General features: G+C 36.7%; 1 protein-coding gene across 1 annotated transcript in view; it reads right to left on the reverse strand.

The window, feature by feature from the left end:
* Positions 1 to 27,540, reverse strand: part of LOC149806250 (vitamin K-dependent gamma-carboxylase-like) — a 46,211-nt gene that overhangs the window by 8,719 nt on the left and 9,952 nt on the right. Inside the window, exons 5-7 of the mRNA XM_089935484.1 lie at positions 22,700 to 22,831; positions 20,017 to 20,168; positions 2,391 to 2,569 (exon numbers count right to left, since the gene is read on the reverse strand). Coding sequence (XP_089791610.1) covers positions 2,391 to 2,569; positions 20,017 to 20,168; positions 22,700 to 22,831 — 463 coding nt within the window. The remainder of the gene's footprint in view (positions 1 to 2,390; positions 2,570 to 20,016; positions 20,169 to 22,699; positions 22,832 to 27,540) is intronic.

Genomic DNA, 27,540 nt, shown 5'->3' on the forward strand with positions numbered 1-27,540 from the left:
ATAATAACAAAGCTTACCGTGCTTACATCGCCTCGGATGCGGGAGGTCGCGGTTCGAACCCGGGCAGAGTCATACTAAAGACTTACAAAATGGTACTAACAGCTGCCTCGCTTGCCGCTCAGCATTAAGAGGTTAGTATTAGGACTGGTCAGCCTGATGTCAGGATAATGTGAATGGGTGGTACGTCATGCTACATGTCTGCGGCATGATGCCCCAGTGCTAGGCATCACTATAAACTGCCACATTGCAGACATGAAGACTGAACCAGTAAGGTTACCAGAATCAATCGTTAGTAGCAACTGGTCTATACTTTTGTCAAGGCAGTTTGACATAAATCTTTTGTCAGAAAACCTTATTTTGATTTATGGAGGAGTTAATATTATTAAGATATCCAAAAAGACGCTAGCTGACATGCTTTTCAACAATTTTTGAAAGTACGGATGGAAAAGATAGGGGTCCATAATTAGATGGGTTACTGTTTCATTCACGAAGGCAAAGTTTGTCTATGTTAGGCTCTAGAAAATTTAGAGTTCTCAAACTTCTATAAATATTAGTAAAAACAAAGAGGTTCATTTGGGTTGCAATATCGTGATAGTCGGTGTAACTAGTGCCATTAACTATAATTTCACACAGACATTGAAGTACTGGTTTCGTAGAAGTTAATTTTCGCAGGTGATTCCAGGTGGGTCAATTATCAAAGTTTCAGGAAAGTCAAGGGCAAAGGAGCTTTCGTATTTGCAATGGTGGATTTGGTCGAACATTGAATGGACTTGATATGAGTCCAGTCCAAAACAATTTACCATCAATAAACTTAAAGGAAGAACATCGAATGGACTTGATATGAATCCAGTCCAAAACAATACAATCAATAAACATAAAGGTAGAACGTCAAATGGACTTGATATGAGTCCAGTCCAGAAAAATGCCATAAGTAAACATATAGATAAAACATCGAATGGACTTTATATGCGTCCAGTCCAGAAAAATACCATAAATAAACATAAAGGTAGAACATCGATATGAGTCCAGTCCAGAAATATATCATATAAACTTAAAGGTAGAGCATTAAATACACTTGGTATGAGTCCAGTCCAGAAAAATATAAATATATTTAAAGATAGAACATCGAATAGACTTGATATGAGTCCAGTCCAGAGAAATATAAATAACTTAAAGGTAGAACATCGAATAGACTGGATATCAGTCCAGTCCAGAAAAATATAAATATATTTAAGGATAGAACATCGAATAGACTTGATATGAGTCCAGTCCAGAGAAATATAAATAACTTAAAGGTAGAACATCGAATAGACTGGATATCAGTCCAGTCCAGAAAAATATAAATATATTTAAGGATAGAACATCGAATAGACTTCATATGAGTCCAGTCCAGAGAAATATAAATAACTTAAAGGTAGAACATCGAATAGACTGGATATCAGTCCAGTCCAGAAAAATATAAATATATTTAAGGATAGAACATCGAATAGACTTCATATGAGTCCAGTCCAGAGAAATATAAATAACTTAAAGGTAGAACATCGAATAGACTGGATATCAGTCCAGTCCAGAGAAATATAAATATATTTAAGGATAGAATATCGAGTAGACTTGATATGAGTCCAGTCCAGAAATATATCATATAAACTTAAAGGTAAAGCATTAAATACACTTTGTATGAGTCCAGTCCAGAAAAACACCATTACTAAACTTAAAGGTAGAACATCGAATGGACTTCATATGAGTCCAGTCCAGAAAAAGACCATAAATAAACTTAAAGGTAGATCATGGAATGGACTTCATATGATCTTGATATTCAGATGATTAAATATTAACTTCCATGTCAAGGATATCAAAAACGTTTAAATAATTTTAGATTATGGCTTTTTCAAATATTAAGTGTCGAGTTTTCTGCACAACAAAGTTGTATATAGGTTTTCCATGATAATGTCAATACTTATACATGAAAATATCTTGAGAATGACATTCGCTATGAAATCAGGGGAGATCCTTAAAGTGAAACCAATCCATGTTGTCAATAATCTCTGTTAATACTGTACATTATGAATTTTGCTCCTAGTAATTAGTTAAAATTTCTTCTCCCCATTACCGACTCCCCATACTGCACAAATAATTGGATAAAAATAGATGTAAATACAAATAGCACGGTTTATTACAATATCATAGGATTGCTTTACATATAAAGCATCCTAGACTAAAAAATGTCCACAAAATGAAATTCATGGAAGTTGCAAATAAAAAAATAAACAATCGAGTTTTTCGTTTAAATGAAATCACAATAAATCAGGGGATTCTTTTTATACTTTTCGTTTGAAATCGGACAACTCTTTAAAAAGATATTGACTGTATATATAACTGTTCACATTTACCTGGGAAATCTGCTACAAAAGTTACATGAGCATGACTGGAAGTTGCCCACACCTGCCTTTCGATCTCCATCAACTTTGGACGCCAGTAAGACATGTTGTCTAGTAGTGGCATAACCCAGGACGTTTCACGGAACAGATTCCAATCAGCTGTCACAATGTCTACTTTTGGATCGTACGACCTGTAGAAACAACATTATTACAACATGTTTACTACTGAATCGTACGACGGGTAGAAACTACATTATTGCAACATGTCTACCATTGGAACGTACGACCTGTAGAAACAACATTATTACAACATGTTTACCATTGGATCGACCTGCAGAAACAACATTATTACAACATATCTACCATTGGATCGTACGACCTGTAGAAACAACATTATTACAAGACAATGCAAGTTGGAAGTAGTTTGACAAACGTTAGCAATACCGGGATACACTGGGAGAAACGGTGACCCGAAGTGTATATATTTTTGGTGTATTTCGTTCATATTAATTCTTAGTCATCATAAATGCGGATTTTGTCACTTAGAACGGTGTTACCGTGAATTTTACATTCACTAGTATGATTTGAAACAGTGAAATTCCAGACGTATGGCCATTAGAAAGTTGTGGTTCACAGACCAGTTTTGCAGGCAAACCTTTTGCAGGTGTGTTATGATTGGAAATGCCATCCGTTCATGTGTCCTACAATAGGTTCTACATGTAAGTGAAATCCGTCAGTGCGTCCTATAATAGGGTTCTACGTGTAACTGAGCAGCAGAGAGACTGAGCCCACCAACTATTCCGTCCAACAGAACACTCTATCGAGAACACTCTTGATAGAGGGTCTTATTTCACAAAATAAACCCTCTATTCAGAAAACTATGATAAATAAGCCTTCTCTGCTGACTAGAAGAGTTATTTCATGAAAAATAACTAACTATAAAAATACTTCTTGACTCCGGGGTCTAATAGACGAAACACTTGGTGGCCTAGTCTCTCTGCTGCTAGAAATGTAAATATTTTTAATCCTAGAATTTCTAGTTAAAAATTGTATCTAACCCAACTCGATACCGTGTCCGAGGATCATGTAAATTTATCGTTACAAATCCGTATGGTTTTGCCTGAGCACGACTAAAGAAATTTCTGAATTTATTTATGTCCATGTATCCGCTGCACCAAGTCCGATGAATATTTTGTAGCGTGTGTGCGTCAACGCCGTTAAATACCGCAAGAACTTTACAGTTATCTCTGATCACTTTCGGAATTTGTGTATACCGTTGAGTTACATAAATCACATCAACGTTTTTGTGTCGTCCACTTGAAAATATCCTGGCAGGGTTTGATTGTTTGTCCAACATGATATCATCGTACACGACTAAATTATTAATACTCCCATCAATATCATCGATACTCGGTGCTTCATCAATATCAGTTATAAAATCAACAACATCTTCTTCACTTATCGATTTTGCACTTTCGTTAAAATCTTTTAATACCTGATAACATCGCTGATCGTCCACTGATGGTGCTATCAAATATAATTTATCCCACTTCATCCACTTCATTATTAAATTAAGTAACAACTGTGTCTTATCCGACCCACATGGGCCTATAATAATCATTCGAATTGAATTTGGTAGCACTGAGTTATGTTTAATTGGCTCTCGTCGCTTTGACGCAGAAAAGTCAGTGATCTCCATTAGATATATCATAAAATAAATATGAATTTATATTGTGTGAAATGCCGAGCACATACCCCAACTGCAGATATGACAACAATTACAACAAAAAATAATCGACAAGCGCTTACAGGCAAGTGTGAACGATGCGGTATAAAAAAGTTTAAATTTATTATTAAAAAAAAGGAGGTGATATCGCAGCCAAGTTAGCCAAGCTACCAGGAACACCGTGGGCTAAATATCCAGGAGAAAAACATCTTCCAGGATATAATTACTGCGGTCCTGAAACCCGACTTGATATCAGACTTGATGCTCAGGATCAGCCCAATCCAGGTGAGTATCCGATAAACGCTATTGATAAGGCGTGTCATGCTCATGATGTAGCTTACCGAAGTAAGGATTTGCAACAGCGCCATCTCGCGGACGTGAAATTAATTCATGCGTTAAATGCCATCACTGATAAATATTTCAAAGAAAAGTAAACATCCTGGCTAATAAAATCTGCGATGAAAGGTAAATTAGCGCTAGGTGCTGGTATATAATGGAGTCGATTTATTATTCCCCAAGAGGATATTGGAGAGGTAGCGCAGCAATTAGTAAACTCGCTGAAGCAGCAAAAGTTACAAAAGTTACTGCTAAAAATTGGTTATCCCGACAGGCAATATGGCAAATTTATCTGCCGCGCCCTAAACAAATTCACTTTGCACATTTTGATGTTAGTGTGCCAAATGAGGTTCATCAGGCTGATATATTATTTCTGCCACATGATACTATCCGAAGACGTACATACAAGTACGCATTAACTGTAGTTGATGTTGCAAGTAGATACAAAGATGCTGAACCGTTAACGACTAAAACAGCATCTGAGGTTGCTTCTGCGTTTAAACGAATTTATCAACGTGGTCTGCGATGGCCAAATTTATTACAAGTTGATCCTGGTAAAGAATTTCAAGGTGCAGTATCATCACTGATGAAACAACATAACGTCACCATCAGACGAGGACATACTGAAATTCATCGCGATCAGGCAATTGTTGAGCGATTCAATAGAACACTTGCTGAGCGGTTATTTGGATATCAATACGCGAAGGAATTCATTCAAGATAAAAGATCTCGCGAATGGGTTGCAAGATTACCAAGCGTGATAGCTGCGCTAAATAGCGAGATCACACGAACAACCAACATGAAACCTGCCATCGCGATCACAAAAAAACATATACCCGTACGACGTGATTCTTCAGCACAGCCAATACTGGGCAATGTTACAGTTAGATATTTATATGAACCGGGTGAACTTGAAGGTGGTAAACGAAGAGCAACTGATCCCATTTGGAGTGTTACCACACACCAGATAACCACCGTGACAAGATCTACTGGCAGACCAGCAATCTACAGGTTGGATTCAACTGCTCCTCAACGCGGATTCACACGTGAGCAATTACAGGTAATTCCCGAGGACACACAATTACCGCCAAAATCACTTCAGTGATTTCGATCACTTAACTAGCACCCAAGGCGCTGGCGCCTGTACGTCGATTACACTCAAGACAGGTCAACATAATATTATCGCGTGTATGACCACGACTGTTATTTTTTCTGTCTACGGTAAATTGTTTTGAATCATTATTCGAATACCTCCACAGCATTATACAATTGCAACTTGCGCAATGATTATTCTGCTGTTGTTTTAACTCAGTAATAAATTCAACATCAAGATCAAAGTCGCGATTATTTTTTTTGTCACTCTGTTTGTAACCGGCGAGTTTTTTTCTTATTACATCATCATCGGTGATGCTGTTGTTTTCATTATTAATTTTATCAGCTATTGAATCTTCCAAGACAATTCTTCGCAGTTGAGATATTCTTCTGACTCTGTCACCGCTAGGTAGACTAAGTTTGACCATTCGATTCGATCATCAACGATCCAGACAGTTGTATCACTGATAGTTAGTCCTTGAGATGAATGAATTGTCATTGCGTATCCTAGCGTCCACGGGGATTTGTTAATTTTTAGTGCATCTTTGACAGCATTAATATCAACTAACACAATATCATTCAGTACTAAATTCTGTTTCTCTGTCCCTGACGCAGCCAGGCGTCCTGGTATATCAACACCTATATTCTGTAACCGCGTATCAGCTGGTCTATAACATAACGGCACTGGCAGCATTGGAAACTTTTCTTGTTGTAATTGAAATAGTTGTTGTTGAAGTGTGTCTCTGACTATCTTTCTACTTGCCACTATCAAATCGTCTGGTTTCCACGAGCTCCAAAAGTCGCTCATCGAAGTTTCAGGAATCATCTCGCGCATAATTTCACATTGAATTTTATTCGGTTGTAATCTGATTAATGTTTTAAATTCTTTCAACGTTGCATCAAGTGCTCTATGATCATCAGACACTTCTTCGTAATAATCAACAAAATCTTTTAACCAATCATGCGGAGATGCGCCGACAAACGGAGGTGGTTGACCGTGATCGCCGCACATAAACATTGCAGTATTTTTCGTTAGCAGCCAATCAAGAAATGTTTTTAATGTTTCCAGCGGCACCGTACATATCTCATCCCAAATTATTTTCTCGGGAATATATTTTGTTCCTATTCGATCTGACATCCACACACCGCCGCTGTATTTAAAAAAGCTGTGTGTAGGTGTTAGCACAATCATATCCGATTTTCCAAATAATTCAATCGCTCGAGTTGTTTTACCAGACCCGCCCGGCCCGTTTAAATAAACGATTTTGTGTCTAGTGATTGGATCATACACAGATGGCAACATCGAAGTTGTCGTCGACATTTCTGATAATTTACAATAATCATCCTTAATTGCAACATCAGCGGATTCACAATATTCGTGTAACATCTCCGCTTTTATTCTCCACGAACTCCATGATTCATCAGTGCTTGTAAAACGAGCCAATAATTCTGAATATTTTTTACTTAGATAAAAAGAATCCGTTGCAACTCTAACTGCGGTGTCAGGAAATCGATTTATCATTGATAGTAAATTTATAGAAACATAAGCCAGCATTGAAGATCTTAAATGTGTGTACTGAGGCGATTCTCCGTCCATATAACTTACAATTGTGCCCAACTTTCTTCCGTCGACAAGAACACATCCTCCCGATTACAAAATATATTTCTCGCAACAGCGTCAGCAATTATAAAATCCAATTCAGCATCATCGATAATCAGTCGCGAGTGATGCATTTTATGATCAAATGCAGCACCCTGAGTAAATTTACCGATTATTCTTCGTCCAAGATCTTTTGCTGCTTTTTCACTATTGCTAAGTTTGATCTTGAGAACTTTAGGAGCCTCACTGACAATGACATCCGTCGGGGTATTTGGACTCTCTCGTGCATACTCGCTAATAACTTCATCTACACTGACACGCTCCGGTGTTGGTAACCAAACTGAGGTCTGCGGTTGATATGATATGATTGCTTCACTGACAGTCAACGATACCAGTATTCGGCTGTCAAGCATATATCGCAATAACACTATTGGTACCCAGCGCTTTTCACTGAAGTGTCTGCCAAACCAAACATAACAAATCTGATGAAGCCCTTTAGCAAATTCAAACGAAGTCACATGAGCAAATCCTGTCAGGTCAAAGTCGGGTAAAGGACCATTTATAGCAACTCGTGTCATCGAGTTCGTGGGATGTCCAAATCGCTTAAAGTATTCGCGACACTCGCCCATCTCGAGAAAGCTTCCTGGGTAGCAAGCAATCATATCCACGGAAATCATATCCCGGTAGTCATACCGGGTATTCCACAGCCCGCCATGCCCATGCTCGACACAACTTAATTGTATATCCGAAAGAAACTGACTTCGGGTTGGTCTCCACGAATTTCTTTCTCTGGCGGCGTGAGCGGCAACACTTGGAACTGTAAAACAATTAACCAATATCTGCTCAATGTCTTCAGAAACTCTTGCGTTTCTCACATATTTCTCTGCGAGTTTTTTCATTTGTTGTTGTAACGACTCCGTCCGGTATAATTCCCCGTTGGGTTTTACAAATTGATCATACTCGGAATCTTCGGAAGTCCTAAACAACCACACTGACACAGGGTCGGTTTTACTCAGTGTGTAAATAGCATCAAATATATTTTCGGAATAAAGTTTGACAACACGATCTCGTGGAAATATTGTAACTGCATCAGTCCAGGCATGAAAGTTATGATCAATAATTTCAATCGGTGATCCTGACTTTTTATAATGCTTCGAACTATGTAATATTTCCCCGGTTAGTGTTTTTACTGTTATTGAAAATTTTAATTTACTTGATAGCACAGCAACATCATTTATTGTTGCCCCAGTATCTTTGACTTGCTCAGCCCATACTGTTATTTTTTCACGTCGCAGATCGGTTAAACCGTTTCCTCGTTTTGCGTTTTTAAAATGTTCCATTACCCGCTCAGCTACACAATTCAGCGTTGAAAATCCTTCGGATTTTGATGACGTAGTCATTCGCATCGGGGTGAGTTTATCAATTTTTGGTTTTTTTTACCAGATAGATTCCAAAAACGACTGCGGTTACAGGATACGCTCGAGCGTAATATGGTTTATCAATCCCGGTCAGCATTCCTGGTTTGGAATCTTTACTTAACAGAATGGTCCTTTCGTTAGCGAGAACGGGGTCGAGTTTGTCACGGATAATCCACGTATCGGAATCTGTTTGCACAATAAATTTTATTCTGAAAAAATATTTCTTACTGTGTTCATCGCTTTGATGAATATCAAATAGATAATCAATAATTGTTTTTGCTCGGGCATCAGTCATTGTAGCATCGATGACTTCGTTAACATCGATGCTGTCATCGATGACTTCGTCAATATCGCGGATAATTTTAAATGACGACCATACATGAGAAGCGCCGTCGTCGCGGAATTCTTTTTTACCCTCCCTGATAATATTAAATAGATCAGTTAGATTCCGCCGTCGTGAGTCTCTGTTTAGCCTGTCAAGATCGAATCTCCCAGCGCCAAATAAACCCTTCATATTATATTTAAAACAAATATTTAAATAAGAAATATTATATATACAATGAATAATTGCAAGTGGTTAAAAGTTGGATTTGTAACAGTCTGTAATAAGCCCTGCAGGAAGGAATTCTGCGGTGAACATATACAAAGCATCAAACGAGGAAGCACAGGACCTATTCCCTGCCTGCGATGTGGCATTGGTGTCAGGAGTAAAACACAATTATGTGCGGGATGCGGAGGTAAGCGATACCGTGAACTCAAGCGATATTACAATAAAAAAAATAATGGAGATGCGCTGAAATCCGAGAGCGATTATATAACTAAGTTTTCAGACAAATTATAAATTAGACAAATATATTATTATATAAATGAATCAAGAATTTGTTCCACATCCAACCATCGAAAATTATGAAGCATCTCGCGAGGGAATAGTGAGACATTGTAGGTCGAAAAAACCAGTTGGTGTTGTTAGTAATTCTGGTTATCTTAGATTTACTGTTGGAAAAAAGAGGTATCTTAATCACAGGGCCGTGTACGAGTGTTTCCGCGGAGAGATCAAAGACGGTCTTGTAATTGATCACAAAGATAATAATAAACTTAATAACTCTCTCCAAAATTTACAAGCCATCACGCAGAGCGAGAATTCTGCACGAGGTGGCACTGGTAAATTTGTAAAAATTCCCAGTGCTGTCAGATCTCTCAACAAAAATACTAATAAAGAAAATATATTTCGCTCAATGAACTCAGCTGCGAAGTATTTTGGTATTAACTCCCGTTCGGTTCAACGTGTTGCAGAAAATATCATCAAATCAACTTTTTCACGTAAGTTTGATAGCTGGATTATATTTTCTTATGTAGATAACTCTACAGCGACTGTGTGAAAATCCGAAGGATTTTTTAAGTCAATGATACAATTATTTCCCCCTTGTCACCTTGACAGCGTCAAGGATGACAGCGCGCTATAACACTTCCGCATTCACAGGTACGAGCAGACGATTTTCTGCACAATATCTTAAGGTGTATTTTTTTTACCTGTAAGCGAGGCCTACCTGTATAAATTTCACAACAGGTAGATCAGTATATAATAATTTTTAAATCCTATATTATCAGATTGGACAGTGGCACAGTGGTAACGCGTTTGACTTTCGTCCCGACGCTATCAAATGCCACGTTCGAATCCTCGTCACGGACATATTGTTCGACGGGCCCATTTGGGGGTTTTTATAATAGATGGGGGTTCCAGCAGGGGCCTTGTGTACATATCTCCTCCACGTCGAATCGTGGGGGTACGTTTTACCCCTGGGATTCGATTTGGGGGGGTATGTACACAGACAGTTTCACTTTCGCTTGGAGCCCCCAAAAATAAACAGTAGTCATTGGATGCATAAGCTCTACGGTCAAAAAGAAAATATGGCTAAAAGAACCGATCACGAGGATGCCGAGAAGCTATAAGAAAAGTTCTGTAAGACTGAGATAAAAAAAATCTGAAAAATAAAAAAATTACCTTGACAAAGTGTTTCAATGACAAAATCAAGGAAGTAAAAAATCTCAAGTCTGAAAGGACCTCGTGGAGACCCATAAGCCAGTATAAGACTAACCTCTCATCAATGACTGCTGTTTATTTTTTTTATTTTAAATATATAAAAATATATAGAAATATGAATCGAGAAAATATCAATAATGTGATTGATGCTATTAAAAAATTAGAAAAACAAGGATTTAATATATTACTAAATCCTGAAACAATTCTGTCTGATTTTGAATCATTATATGAAGCTAAATGCGCAGGGCGTTATATTCTTCCTGCTCAATATCGATTCATAAAGACGATCCAAAATAATTTGTATAAATCGCTGGCCAGCGTAGAAGAAGCACAAATAAATGAATTTGTTCCATTGTCTCGTGCAATTGAAAAAATCAGGCTGGCATTAGCAGGCGAGTATGAGATGAAAAAGATAATAAATAATCGCGTCCGAAAATTGAAACATTGTATGTCCGCTGAAAATCCCTCGGATGAAAATCCTTCGGATTTTGAAGTAGATACCTCATCTTAAAATTCTTTAGAATTTTCAATGAAAAATATCTTGCATTTTACCTCAATAAAATCAAGGAAGTGAAATCGAGTACTTGGAAGTGAAATCGAAAGTAAACAAAAAATATTACTTTTCTTTTACTGTCCAAATTATGCAATTGTCCGATTTCGTTGGTTTTTACTAGCAAATACCCTATCAGGATTAGCAACTTGGACATTTTCTCTGGTTTTTACTAGCAAATACCCTATCAAGATTAGCAACTTGGACAATTTCTCTGGTTTTTACTAGCAAATACCCTATCAGGATTAGCAACTTGGACAATTTCGTTGGTTTTTACTAGCAAATACCCTATGAAAACCAGTAAAATCGACAGTTTTGCAATAAAATATTATAATAAAACCAGCAATTTGGACATTTTCTCTGGTTTTTACTAGCAAATACCCTATGAAAACCAGTGAAATTGTCAGTGTTAAAAAAAATATATATAATAAAATTATGCAATTGCCCGATCTCGTTGGTTTTTACTAGCAAATACCCTATCAAGATTAGCAACGTGGACAATTTCTCTGGTTTTTACTAGCAAATACCCTATCAAGATTAGAACTTGGACAATTTCTCTGGTTTTTACTAGCAAATACCCTATCAAAATCAGCGAAATTGTCAGTGTTAAAAAAATATATATAATATTTGAAAAATTCTAAAGAATTTTCAAAAACGCTAGCGTTAAAATCCTAAAGGATTTTCACTGCAGTATCTTATCAAGATGATCCCGCGAAATACACGAGTGAGCATAATTCATGATTTGGTCTGGAAAACACGTGATCGCTATGATATGATTCTCTTGTACTTGTTTCAACTGTGATTCTGTCAGTAAAAAATTATCATTGCCGTATTTATCAATAACTATTTTAACTTCACCTAATTTCATCATTGATGAAATCGACGACGCTCCGCTGAATAATTTTTTGATATATTCTTCAAGTGTTTGTTTGTCGTATATGAAACATTTCACTTGCTGATACATGCTATATTTTTTTTATCATTTAATATAATTTATTGTGACAGTGCTGTCATTGATGGTGATGTTACCAACAGTGCCATCATCGTCGTCACTGTCACTAACAATAAAATCACTGTCAGAGACATCTTCATCACTAACAATAAAATCACTGTCAGAGACATCTTCATCACTAACAATAAAATCACTGTCAGAGAGATTTTTATCATCATCATCATACTTCTGGTAATTCTTCGAATTTCTCAGAAACGCTTTGCATTTCTTGTAAGTCGAAGATTTTTGGGACATTATTATGATATGATATTATTAATTGAAAATCGTTTCACGATTTCACCAGCAAATTAATACTAATAGTTTCATTTCTCAGGTCCAAAAGTCTACCCTGCTGGTCAGTGACTTTAAAATTCATCCTTGCCAGCGTTGGACTTAAACACTGCAGAAATACTGGATTAATTGGCTCTTGTACAATCAAAAACCCAGGTGGTTCTTTAGGAGTAAATGAATATAATGTAAATCCTTGCTGGGCTTGATTTGATATTGTTGTGTCTATGTTGTAACTGCCATCGATTACGTCACACACAAGATTGACCGCGACGACATCAGTGATATTTACGATTCCCGGAGAAATATGTCTGCCATCGCTCGCTGTGGAATTGTCATGTCTGAGGATAGTTGGCGATGGCAATATTCGCTTGTGCTGGTCAAGTATGTCATCGAAGTATTCATCGATGACATCAGTAACTGATTTTTTCAAGATGTCCGGAGAAATATATCCTGGTAGTTTATAATTTGCAAGTTCATCCTCTTTGATTTTAAGTCTATCTAATGCTTTTCGGATATCACGCAGTTCATCTTCTTCTTTTCTTCTTCTTTCCATAACTTCTAGTAATCCCTGTGGACGATCTTTTTCTTTAAAAATAGTCTTGTGGAATTCTTCACTTTCTAAAGCATCCCTTACTGTTCTTTTTTGTTGCTCGATCGTTTCGACTATAGCAGTAACTGCTCTGTTGTTCAAAATGTCCATGTAACTCGCGACTTTATTTAATACTTTGATCTCATTGATGATATTATCACGTGAACCTGTTATATCGCTGATATGTGATTGAAAATGCGAACGTAAATTCTTTAGTCGTTGATTGTGCAATTCACGATAATAATTAAATAGATCAGTAAGATCCTCCAGCGAATATTTAAATTATTTATCGTATCTTACCACCCAGTTGGTTTTGCCTATTCCGGAGTAAAAATAATATTCTGGATCACGATCAAAAAGCGTTATTACCGGGATAAAACGTCTTTTATCATCTTTGCTAAGGTCATGATATTCCTCCTCGTTAGTGATATAATCAGACTTTTTAGGTTCAGGTGGTATCGGTGTATCAGGGGGTTTTGATTCAGGCCATCCTAATACTGTTCTGATTGAACTGTTATAAATGTCTACGTGTTAACCCGGTGAAGCGACTTCGATGATCATTGACAACGTTGGCTCGTGGGCGGTTATTGATATTTTTGCTTCTTTTCCGGTGATACGCTTTATTTGACGCTGTATTTCTTTGTTGATTTCTTCTATCTGATAAGACCCTGTTGGTAACGTGACAAAGTTCCAGTCGGGGGTACCGTCAGGTTTATTCTGATACGAAAATACAAATGAATTATTTGGCAACTGTCTGTGAAATGATGTCGACCTGATGTTGGGCCAACTGTGATATACTCGTAATTGTGCCAACGCGATTTCTTTTACTGGAATTGCAGTTGGAAAATTAATATTAAACTCTGGTTGCGTTGAAGATATTGTTATCATTGATGTTTTTGCCGGAGCTGTGTTTGCGGCTATCTGCTGAAGTAATTCCGTCATTATTTATTCTTCATCGTTTTCAAATCAAAGTACTTGTGAAAAACACTTTGTGTTTTTGTAATCGTTGTATGCGCTGGACATCAACGTGAATTCGGAATCGGATATTGTTGTATCGTCAAGGCTGGATGATATCAACGAGGACAATTTCGAGTAGGTGCTTGTGGCCGCGTTGTTTAACTTTTCATACTCGTGCAATTTTGTTAGCGCACAGGAGGATATTTTTTTCGCAATTATATTAGCAACTCCTGCAATTGTCGTTGATGTTGAAATTGTGATTGTAATTGCGATTGCAGTTGTCACTGGTGTCAGCGCTGATAATAGGACACCCGTGGATGCAACTACCGCGGATACCGAATACACTATTGTGTCTAATACAGTTACACGCCGTTTGTATTTTTTTATCTTTGTTGCACAATTGTCAATAGTGGTTTTTAACTCTGACTGCCATTCGCGTACTTGATCATACCTATATTGCTGAGCATTTAGTGTTGTCGTTGATGCCGAAACACTTTGCATTTATTATTTTACGCGGTAACCAATTGAGGCGTTTCAGCTACAAATTCCAAACACCACCAGTAAGATGTTGCGGTTAATTTCTTGTCTGCGGCTTCAAATATAAATATTTCTTCGGTTTCCTTGTTTAGTATGATAGTCACAACCCCGGAATACTTATCGGTGGAATGTCTCCAGGGATATGTTGTGAAGATTTCAAATTTTGCAGCACTGAATACAGACAGTCTATACACGCCAGTGGCTGTTGCTGTATATTTGATAGTATTATTTTGTTTGGGCCATGTTGCAAATCCCGATGATACTGTATATACGATGTTGGTGATATGCCCAGAAGTAACTCCAGTGGGGACTTTAATCAGACTGGTTTTGTTAACGATCTCAGGAATTTCCGATACGATATCCTGCTGTGTTTGTTTTATCAACGCGATTTGATCTGAAAAACTTCTATCTGTTCTGACTACACCTAACCGGGTATTAATCTTATTGATATCGTTGGCGTTATTAGTAAGATTTGGTATGATTTCAGAAAGTTTCATGTCGATGACTGGAGGAGTCCCAAAGAACTTATCCACGGCCTCATCAGTTATTGCGAAGTTTCTTCGAAGTCTTGTAAACGCGCCCACGTGAACACCATACTCTGCCCGCAACGTGGTTAGTTTACTGTCAACGGCGCTAGTGCTTGTGTGGACACTCGTGTCTACATATTGTTTGTTTGCGGCATCTTCCGGCGAGGTTGGATCTCTTAAAACGGTTATTTTGTTACCGTTCATGCTGAGTTCACCTGTCATTGTATCACCGGTCTTCGCTACACGTTCCCCTGCGGCTTTTCGTGTGTCATCTCGAAGCGCCGCGATTGATATCAGCGAATTTCTGATTCTGCCGCTGTCAGTGAATACAACGATGTTGTCCGTGGTAGCTCCAATAACCCTGCGAATTATGTCATTCCACTTAATGTTACTGGTTTTTAGCTTGCCATGTCGATCTTGAAAAATTACAATCTCATCTGGGTCTATCCCGGTTAACGTTAAAAGATTATCAATTTCATCTTTGGTCGCATACTTTGATAAATCGATATCTTTTTTTTCTTCCTTTGTTCTGCTTGATCTTCCGTAAATATCAACCATTATTAGTTATGGGGTTGTTTAAATTTGGAAATCACATCTGTGATTTCAACGTGTATTCATGCACGACTTTGTGAGGAGAACTCGCTGATTTCGAGATTGCATCAAGAACATTTAATACTTCACGGCCACATATCGGAGGATCGGTTAGTGTTTGTGTTGGTAACGTTGAATACCAAACTTTCCCTGTCAAGGGGATGTTTTTTGTATATCGAAGAAACTCAGTTGGCGGTGCTAGCCCGTACGAATCGAAATATATAATTCCACGTGGATCGATCGCGTAAGCAACCCAGTGAGTTCCTGGACCATCACTGTTATCAAGATTAATAATTCCGGTTTCTGGATTATTCGGTCGTGCTGGTAATTGATCTCGCATAAAGACACCTCTAAAATGTTTTACGCGTAATCGTTTAGCGGCATCAAGTAAATCAAAGTTGGACGCTGGAAGTGAAACAGAAACACCTTGTGTTTTCAAAACCTTTCTGGGTACCATGATGGCGGAGTTCCTGGAAGTCTTAGGCCGGATCCCCTCTTTTTTTTTGTATCCTGATCCTGTTGAAGCTTTTAGTGCTTTTATGATGCCAGGAAGTTGTTGCATTTTTGACAATACTTCAGGCCTGGAAAATACTTTTCCTATCGCAGGAGCTAAAGCCGCTGAGAATTCTCTTCCTGTTGGGTTTAATTTACCAGTTAGTGCACGATTTATTCCCATGAGTGGCAAGAGTATATTTCCTCCTCGTTTCTTATATTTTCCACCAGTTGCTTTCTCCACTATTTTTTTACCCGCGGCTCCAAGTGCTCCAAGTGCTACGGCTCCTGCAGCTTTTGCTGCTAACGCCGGCGCCGCTGCGGCAAGTGAACCGAGTAATATTGGAATAAGTGGAAATATTCCACCGGATTTAATCATATCATGGACAGCTGCAGCACTAAAATCAAGTCTGATTCCTTTTCCTGTCGATTTAGCCTTGGAAATTTGATTAAGTTGTGTTTGAGTAACCGATAACTTATTTTGACCACCACTAAGTTGTCCGTGTTTAAGTGTTATTGACGTTCCTGACGCTGATGCTTGCTTTGATTTCAGTTTGTTGATCTGACCAGGAGTCAGAGTGACATTAACATGACTGTATGACATTTTATTTAATACGAGATTGATCTAATTGTTACATATCTTCGGAAAACTACAAGTTTTCTACTGGTGCATCAACGAGTATCATTCGGCCGCCAGCACCTTCAAGCAACATTGCTTTATCGGAAAGTATGACCGCGATTGCTCTGTAATTAGCTATAACTCCTGCGTATCTATTCACGGTAGCCCGAAAGTGAATATCAACGACAGACTGTCTGGTTAAATCAAGATGCTCCAGCGAGAAGTAATAGATTGGATAATGAGATATAAAATCCAATTGTGATATTTGCAAACCAGTGTCGATATTTAGATCACGAGCTAGATATTTTGTCAATCGTTGATATGCACGTGCAACATGATTATTACCAAAATTTAACAGTATGTTCTTAGATGGTTCCTGATGTCCGTTTATTCTCATAGAAACGTCAGTGATACCAAGTTGATCAAATATCATATGCGAACGTGTTTCATTACCCACCCGTGCAACATCCTGAAGAGCAATGAAAATATGTTGCGGCGCGGTAACCCCCTGCTGTGATGCTATATGCCACGTGAATAAACCGTTATTGGTACTTTGAATACTATCTGTGGTTGTTGTAAGCCACGATAGCAGCACTTTACCACCTTGATCCATAAAAGAAAGCAGTCGCTGTTCTTCAGTAATTGCAGGAGTCATTACCGGCATCCACAGTGATAGTTTTGTTATGTTTACCTTACCAGCGTCACCTAGAGGTCGCCATAGCGCATCATTGTCGTTGGCTTTTCTAACAAGCACGACTGTATGTTTTGCTCCAAAAATCACGTTTCTGACATCTCTGCAAAATCCAAAGATATGCGACAGCGGAATGGCACATGAAAAATTTCTACGATTACCTTTTAGCTTTTGTCTACGTGCAGCGAAACCTTAATTAAATTCTGAATTAGCACCACGAACCACCGGCCACACATCAGCGTCAGCGTTATCGGCAAAGTTTCTTGGTCGTCTAATATCGTACTGATCACTGTTAGGAAAATTAGAAGTGTCCTTGGCAAACATCATTGATGGACCGGCTGATCTTGTATAATCATCAGAATATCTCGCTAGACCAATTATTGTTGTAGCAACATCGACATCCTTTTGAGTTGATTTAATATTTTTTCCATCAATCATGTAGATAGCACTATCAAACAAGGCCATAATTCCGTTATTGACAAAACCGATTTTAACATTGGGTCCGTATTCTGTGTCATCGGTTTTTATAATTTCACCTTCTACCTCAATAAATGCTTCAGCGGGCAGGAAATATCTACTTGTATCCTGAACTTGCAATTCAATTCGTCCTCGTTTATTTGGTTCTCGTGCGTCATAAGAATAATACTGATAATCACGCACTGATTCATTTTTAAGAACCGGTTCGTCTATGTCGAATGCTGGGTCGGATTCCCGTTTAAACATTTTATTATAAAAGTTATCGTCTAAAACGAAGACCACTTCCCGCAATCAAACTTGTGTTTATTTGTTCAGGATTTATCAGCGCTGCTAGTTTTTGATTTGCGGCTTCATTTATTACTTTACTAACATTTGCTGGCATGTCTGCGGTGGCTGAGGATCATATTTCGTCACTCCATATTATAGTAATGTGGATTATACCTAGTAACTCCATATTATAGTAATGTGGATCATACCTAGTCACCCTATATTATAGTAATGAGGATCATACTTCGTCACTCCATATTATAGTAATGTGGATTATACCTTGTCACTCCATATAATAGTAATGTGGATCATGCCTAGTCACTCCATATTATTGTAATGTGGATCATACCTAGTCACTCCATATTATAGTAATGTGGATCATACCTTGTCACCCTATATTATAGTAATGAGGATCATATTTCGTCAGTCCATATTATAGTAATGAGGATCATACCTAGTCACTTCATATCATAGGAATCTGGACATACTTAGTCACTCCATAATATAGTAATGTGGATCATACCTAGTCACTCCATATTATAGTAATGAGGATCATACTTAGTCACTCCATAGTATAGTAGTGTGGATCATACTTAGTCACTCCATATTATAGTAATGTGGATCATACCTATCACCCTATTTTATAGAAATGAGGATCATATTTCGTCACTCCATATTATAGTAATGTGGACATACTTCGTCACTCCATATTAGAGTAATGTGGATCATACCTAGTCACTTCATATTATAGTAATGACGATCATACTTAGTCACTCCATATTATAGTAATGTGGATCATGCTTAGTCATTCCATAGTATAGGAATGTGAAGCGTACTTCGTCACTCCATATTATAGTAATGTGGACATACTTCGTCACTCCATACTAGAGTAATGCGGATCATACCTAGTCACTTCATATTATAGTAATGAGGATCATACTTAGTCACTCCATATTATAGTAAAGAGGATCATACTTATTCACTCCATATCATAGTAATGTGGCTCAAAATTAGTCACTCCATATTACAGTAATGACGATCATACTTCATCACTCCATATTATACTAATGAGGATCATACTTCGTCGCCCCATATTATAGTAATGTGGATCATACTTAGTCACTCCATATTATAGTAATGTGGATCATACCAAGTCACACCATATTATAGTAATGAGGGTCATACTTAGTCATTCCATATTATAGTAAAGAGGATCATACTTATTCACTCTATATTATAGTAATGTGGGTCATACTTCGTCACTCCATATTATACTAATGAGGATCATACTTCGTCACTCCATATTATAGTAATGTGGATCATACTTAGTCACTCCATATTATAGTAATGTGGATCATACTTAGTCATTCCATATTATAGTAATGTGGATTATACTTAGTCACTCCATATTATAGTAATGCGTATCATACTTAGTCGCTCTATATTATAGTAATGTGGATCATGCTTACGGTCCTTAAATTTGAAGAAGAAAAAAATGAGCACGAGTTGACACAGAAATATCGATATGTGGACTGAGTTGGGACCGATAGCATCCTAACTAGACGTATAATACAAGTACTGGAAGTACTAGACTTAGAATAAATATATGTACTGTACTGAGTTGGGACAATGGCCAAGTGACTGATATCATCTTAACTATATGTAGAATAAATATATGTACTGGACGTAGTTGGGATAATAGCCTTGATAATGATAAAAATGGAATGAAAAATAAAATTAAGTTCGTTGTTGTTCTTTATGATAAAAATAATCAGAAAATATTGTTCCAAATATGTATGTACAGACTTTTTTCCCACTCTACATAGGGACATATAAGGGCGATAACCTCTGAAAAACTCGTCTGTTGAGTGACCTCCATACGTCCACATATATCCCCACTGAATCGATATTGTATTTCTTCAGATGTTTGGCTGCACATGTTGCGTACTGTTTGACTGATGTCGGGTGGAGAATCCATCGTTTATCGCTCACCCATGCCTGTAATAAAGTCAGGAGTCTAACAGCTGAAGCTTCATAAGGTACACATTCTTTGACAGCAAAACTTAATGTACAAGTTTACATTTTCAGTGTGTCTTTTAACCGTACATAATTATTGATAAGTACATACACTTGAAATTCTTGAAGATCATTGCTAATGAAAATAGTATTAGATATAAAATCGTCAAATTTCCAAAGGATTCAAGTCACATGCTACGGTAAATTATCCATCTTTTGTTCAGTCCAGTATTATTATTTAAGATTTCAAGGCAAAAATCGAAGACCAGAAGTCGCCAATCTCTAAGATGTTATAAATTCCATAGATGTTCCTTGGGTTTTGTATAATTTTCAGCTACGACACCTCATTTCACTACTTTACTAAGACGACCTATCACTTCAGTATTATGTACTTAAGATACATCATTTTTCATAATGTAAATAGCACAAATAAGTCGCATGTACATGATACAGAGAGAATATCCATAGGTACATGATACAGACAGGATACCTAAAAGTACATGATACAGAGATAATATCTATAGGTACATGATACAGAGAGGATACCTAAAAGTACATGGTACAGAGAGAATAACTATAGTTACATAATACAGACAGGATACCTAAAAGTACATGATAAAGAGAGAATATCTATAGGTACATGATACAGACAGGATACCTAAAAGTACATGATACAGAGAGAATAACTATAGGTACATGATACAGAGAGGATACCTAAAAGTACATGATATAGAGAAAATATCTATAGGTACATGATACAGATAGGATACCTAAAAGTACATGATACAGAGAGAATATCTATGGGTACATGATACAGAGAGGATACCTAAAAGTACATTATACAGAGAGAATATCTATAGGTACATGATACAGACAGGATACCTAAAAGTACATGATACAGAGAGAATATTTATAGGTACATGATACAGACAGGATACCTAAAAGTACATCATACAGAGAGAATATTTATAGGTACATGATACAGACAGGATACCTAAAACTAAATGATACAGAGAAAATATCTATAGGTACATGATGCAAACAAGATACCTAAAAGTACATGATCCAGAGAGAATATTTACAGGTACATGATACAGACAGGATACAGAGAGGATATCTAGGATTTGTGATTAAGCATATGGAATATTTCACGAGTGAAGTGAGAAACATTGTATTGAAACTTTGGAAATGATTCCTTAAATCGATTAAAAAACCAATAGATTTCTTATGATTATATAGTTTGTAAGCCAAAAATAATGATGTGCCAATCCGGTCAACAGGTGCATTACTACATTGATAAAAACTAGTTCCGAAATTTTATTGTAGTTGTAGGATATATACATATTTGGCATATACTTTTAGCGTGTATTCTGTCACATTAATGACTGTATTCAAACGAAATTGAAGAACTTTCATTTTTCTTGCTCGTACTGAAACAGTAAGCATTGCTGTGGTAAGGGTTCTGTTGAAACATCACGTGAGAGGTAGCATCTGACAGATTTCAGAGCGTAATTTCTTTAAACAATAGTTTTGAATAATTTCAAGCCTACTTGTAAGAATGTTGGCACTCTATTTTGTTCTGCATTAAAACTTTAATTTTTGGCCTTTGCAAGCTTGCAATCTAGTTCGGTAATAGAGGTGGCACCCAAATATCGATTGTCCCTTAATTTTGGTTTGCAATCGATGCTCATCGGATGTTTTCAGACATGATTCTGGTAGCGCTGGGAGTTAAAATCGCTACTTAAACAACTCTATTATTATATTTAATCCAGAGTTTGTTACCTAAAAATGTGCTTTTTGTGGTAGAATATTAAGGTATACAATAAAGTGTGGGAGACACAAAATACCGAATAGCAGGAGTTCACGCGAATTTAGTCATTAATAATTTGCAGGATTCATATATAAACTAAGTTTTAGAAAAGATGATACCTTAAGTCTGAATGTGGTCTTTATCAGGCATTTAATGGTTCCTTCTTATTTATTAAATAAATGTATACTGGAGGGTGTACAGACTTGCCACGATTTAAGCTCTATTCGTCCTGATTATGAGAGAGAGAGAGAGAGAGAGAGAGAGAGAGAGAGAGAGAGAGAGATGAAATAGTTTAAAGATGGAAATACAAATTTGAATAATATACATATGGACAGGTATATATACATACCGACAGGTATATATAAATATGGACAGGTATATTTCCTACAAGAAAAAAGAAAGTTGTTCCAAAAGTGATATTGTCACTATAGTGATAAAAATGGTATCGCGGCAGTTGCGATATCCTTCCACTGATTGTTTTCAATATCTCATTAGGAAAAAATAATAGAACTCTTATATCGCTTCCAAAGTTGATGACAGCGTTGATTCAGTGTTCAGTGATTAACAAGGACATAAAACCGTAAAAACTACGTCAGTTCAAGGTACATTTACAGCTAGATTTAAAAGTGATCTAACAACTGGAGTAAACTGACTTGATGATAGTAGACTCGTTCATGCAGGAATAGAATCTCAGAAAGCATACCCCTGGGAACAGGTATCCAGATTCCCTCGTATTCTTGTTAACGTAACGAACGCGTATATGTTGCACCGTGTTTTCCGGAATAAACATGTCCCATGAGTAGAGGTACATTCCCATGCCAAATAAATTGTTGCCCTGAAACAAATATAATTAAAATATAATTAGGATTTGTGTTTTGTTTCATTTAAAGTATTCATGCATTGAGACGTGTTTTTTTTTTCTTCAAATGATAAGTTTTATATATATTGTCACACACTTGTATTGAACTATCTTGCTGAAATGTCCACACGAATCAAAATGTCCTTAACATTTGTACTAATACAAGTGGAAATTACTTTTTCAATCGAACGTCTAAATAGTCTATGTTGAATGTTCAATCGAACGTCTAAATAGTCTATGTTAAATGTTTAATCGGACGTCTAAATAGTCTATGTTAAATGGAAAGTATTGAAATTTGTATTGTTATGGAACGTTCAAGCTAAACGAAACATACTTTATATATTCAACAAAACCAGATCAATCCATTTTGCACATATATACACTTTATTTTGGAATTCTATCCTATTCTTTATCATAATGGATTAATATGTAGTGTTATCAGTACAGCCAAAACTGTTATTAGCTAAGTTCTAGTCTTGTAAGATAGATGGATCGAATTATTCTCAGCACCCATTGCTCGAATGTTTCAAATAAGAGTATTTAACAAGAGAGCTAATTTAATCTAGAATATAGTCACGTGAGATGTTGCTATTGTAGTCACGTGGGATGTAGCTATTGGAATCAATAGTTCGTAAATTTCCCTTGAAATGTCTCTTACTGGTCATATTTCTGGCATTACTTTCTGGGCAAGAGGGCCAACCCTTCATTTCTTAGATCTTAGAAATTTACATGTAAATGAGAACAACATTATCTTTATAACAGGAGGTTATCTTTTTAATCAATCACGTGCAGGAAGTAATTTGGGAGAAATTGCGTATCATGGTATGCACCAGACAGATGACTTTGTACATTCACTACTCTAGCAGATATTTATTTTTGTACAGTCACTCTAGTAGATGCTGATATGTGTACAGTCACTCTAGTAGATAACATTATTCGTATAGTCACTCTTATAGACGTTGATATTCGTATAGTCAGTCTAGTACATATTGATATTTGTAGTCACTCTTGTAGATGTTGATATTTGTACAGCCAGTCTAGTAGATGTTGATAGTTGTACAGTCACTCTAGTTGTTGTTGTTGTTGTAGGGTTTAACGCCATTTTTCAACACACGATAGGCTATACATGGCGGCCAGTATTAATGGTGGAGGAAGAACCCGGAAAAAAACCGGAAAGAACCACCGACCCACGAGAAGCTACTGGCAAGCTTTCTCACATACCCACATTAGCCGAATCCGAGACTCGAACCCACGCAGACAGAGGTGAGATGGCAGTGATCCGTAACGGAGAGCGCTTTAGAACACTCGGCCACTCGGGGCCCCCCAATCACTCTAGTAGATTTTTATATCTGTACAGTCACTCTAGTAGATGTTGGTATTTGTACAGTCACTCTGGTAGATGTTGATATTTCTACAGTCACTCTAGTAGATATTGATATTTTTACAGTCAGTCTAGTAGATAGCGATATTCGTAGTCACTCTAGTAGATGTTGATATTTGTACAGTCAGTCTAGTAGATGTTGATATTTATACAGTCAGTCTAGTAGATGTTGATATTTGTACAGTCACTCTAGTAGATACCGATATTCGTAGTCACTCTAGTAGATGTTGATAGTTGTACAGTCAGTCTATTCGATGTTGATAGTTGTACAGTTACTCTAGTAGATGTTGATATTTGTACAGTCACTCTAGTAGATACCGATATTCGTACAGTCACTACTCTGATGGATATTTAGATAGGACAGACAGTAATGAATAATGAAACCAAACTATTTATTAATTTCCAGTGAATAGGGACATTATTTCAACATACTTTACGCTGCATGGCATTCCTTATTGCTACTTTTTCAGACAAATTCCCAGTGGCTACAACATTAACCATGTTCAACTGAATTTATATTCATAATAAATTCTCACGATTTGCGGTGCGCAGTAATTTTCCCATTGACCCTACTATACTTCAGACACATGATACGATCTAAACATTTCATGGCGTGCCTAATGATAAAGAAGATTTATTGAAATTGGAAAACCAAACCTTTACTTACTAAATTGAAGTTTGATGACAATTTCATTGAACTTGTAGTACAATTAGGGATCACACAAAACTCACCCTTTCTGTCTCTCGTCTTGTATCATGTGACCGCTATAAACCCTGACGAGTCACGTGACGTATGCGTAATCTTGAATGATCCCTAAGGGTACTACTTGTTCAATGAAATTATCATCAAACTTAAACTTGGTAAGTACAGTTTAATTTTCCAAATTTCTCCACTAAGATATGTAATGTCTGTTGTTTGTTTAATTTGAACAGAGGATATTGTTTCATGCGGAGATAAACTAAGATTTCTAAGGTATGATTAATATCTCTCTCTCTCTCTCTCTCTCTCTCTCTCTCTCTCTCTCTCTCTCTCTCTATATATATATATATATATATATATATATATATATATATATATATATGTATATGATATCGAATCACTCTCGCATAGGTAATGAACATGGCGTGGTCTCAGTATAAGAAGCAGTCTCGCTCAAGTTAGGACCAAGACTTGGCCACAACCTAAGATATAGAATCAACCTTTCTTAGGTAAGGACCTTGTTTGGTCAGGACAATGGTTAGCAAAGGACCATGGTTTGGCCAGGACTGAGGTTCGGTTAGGATCATGGTTTAGTCACTATTTCAAAGAGTCCTCCGGGGGTTGTGCAAATAACCTTTTCGTCAGTTAAACATTCAATCTTAAAGTGCATTTTCATTAGGATTTTACGTCATCTTTTCTTCCCCACTAGTAATGGTAAACATTTATCATGAGTGTTATGTATATGTATATATTTGTAATTCCTGGTACATGACTCTATTTAATTTAACTTTTATTCATGCACGTAAATTGTATAAAATATCTTTATTTCATTTTGCCTACGTGACCTGAATATGTTAAGATCATAATATTGCATAGGATCTATAAATAGATGCTTACGTATGTGTTGACAATTATTAATAATAATCTTAAAAATAAGACTTAAATGGCGTATTTGGCTTAATTCCTCAGTGACTGATGAGGTTTAGACGTTTCTAGAATAATTCTGAAACTTCCCATTGGCTGGGTTAAATCGCATGAACAAGCAAAAGCGACGCAAAATGAATAGTGTATTCGGTCATGTGGTGTCTATTGCGAAATACAGTCGCAATATACGGTGTATGTCAGGAGAGAATTAAGCAACCAGTTTCATTCCTAATTTGGAGACATTCACATTTATAGCGTTCCTGTTGTAAGTCTGCATACGTGTTCTGTGTTGTACTTTGATATTATTTGAGAGGAAATACATTTGTTTGGACTGTTCAGTGAAAATAGAAATTGCTCATTATTTGTTCTGGGACTGTTACAAAGTATTTAAAGGAATTCTGGACAACGCCATCTTGACAACGTCACGGTTCTTGGAGAACCAGTACATTTCTGGTTTCGAAATTTATAAGGAACTCTTCACTCATTTAGGACTTTCGTAGACCTTTGTAAGGACTAGTTTGGACTCACTTCATACTATTGTAAGTACGTCTTAAATTTTAATGTATAACGTTATCATTAAACTGTTTGTTGAGTTTTACAAAATGTGTTGGGTTTGCTTTTTTCTGCTACTTGAGTTACTTTCATTCTGAGGTTTTATTAAGCACAAAAGAAATTAGCATTCCGAGAAGGCACTCGTGTATCAACCAATCAGGGATAAACATAATGAAAATCTGATTATCAATGGAAGCTATTTGGTATTAACTGGATTATCAATGCGAGCTATAGGGTATTAATTGGATTATCAATGCAGGTTATATGGTATTAATTGGATTATCAATGCAGGCCATAGGGTACTATTCGGATTATCAATGTAGGCTATACGTTTATAATTGGATTATCAATGGATGCTATTGGGTTCTATTCGGATTATCAATGCAGGCTATATGGTATCAATTGGATTATCAATGTAGGCTATACGTTTATAATTCGATTATCAATGGATGCTATTGGGTTCTATTCGGATTATCAACGCAGTCTTTAGGGTACTAATTGGATTATCAATGCAGTTTGAAGGGCACTAATCAGATTACCAATGCAGACTATAAGATTCATGGTACTAATTCAGTTCCCATAGTAAACCTATGCAAACACCATGATATTAAAGATTTAATAACGTTCAATTTCTGAGAGCTCATGATCAAACCTATATTTATCAATATAGATGAAACCTGGATGTCAGCTTCTGTGTAGAGAAAAGGATATGAGCCACGGCGTTTTCTAGACCTGCATGTGTTTAAAACATGTGTTTTCAATTCCCCACAAAAGAGTCAGGTGCTAATGTCAGTAATGAGTCTTCCAAGCTCAAGACTGCTAAAAGACTGAAATTCCATCAATAAAACAATGTCTATTTTTTCAGTTACAACTAGGACAAGCTCTCAAAAGATTCATTTTCCGAAAAAAATAACTCACATTATTAACCAATCCTGGCCAATCCTGGCCAGCCTAACCCATTTATACTTTATTTTATGTTCACCTATTTCCAGACTGGTTCCCATTTTTCCATACATTTAGTACCGTGTGTCATAAAGGGTACTAATTGGCCATAGAATATAAGCGAATATACACAATAACATATTAGACTAAGTGTAAGTATGATATCTACTTCCCCTCTCTGTTATA

Source organism: Sinohyriopsis cumingii, chromosome 2 (genome assembly GCF_028554795.1).
Source record: "Sinohyriopsis cumingii isolate HCF-2022 chromosome 2, ASM2855479v2, whole genome shotgun sequence".
In the NCBI taxonomy this organism is placed as follows: Eukaryota; Metazoa; Mollusca; class Bivalvia; order Unionida; family Unionidae; genus Sinohyriopsis; species Sinohyriopsis cumingii.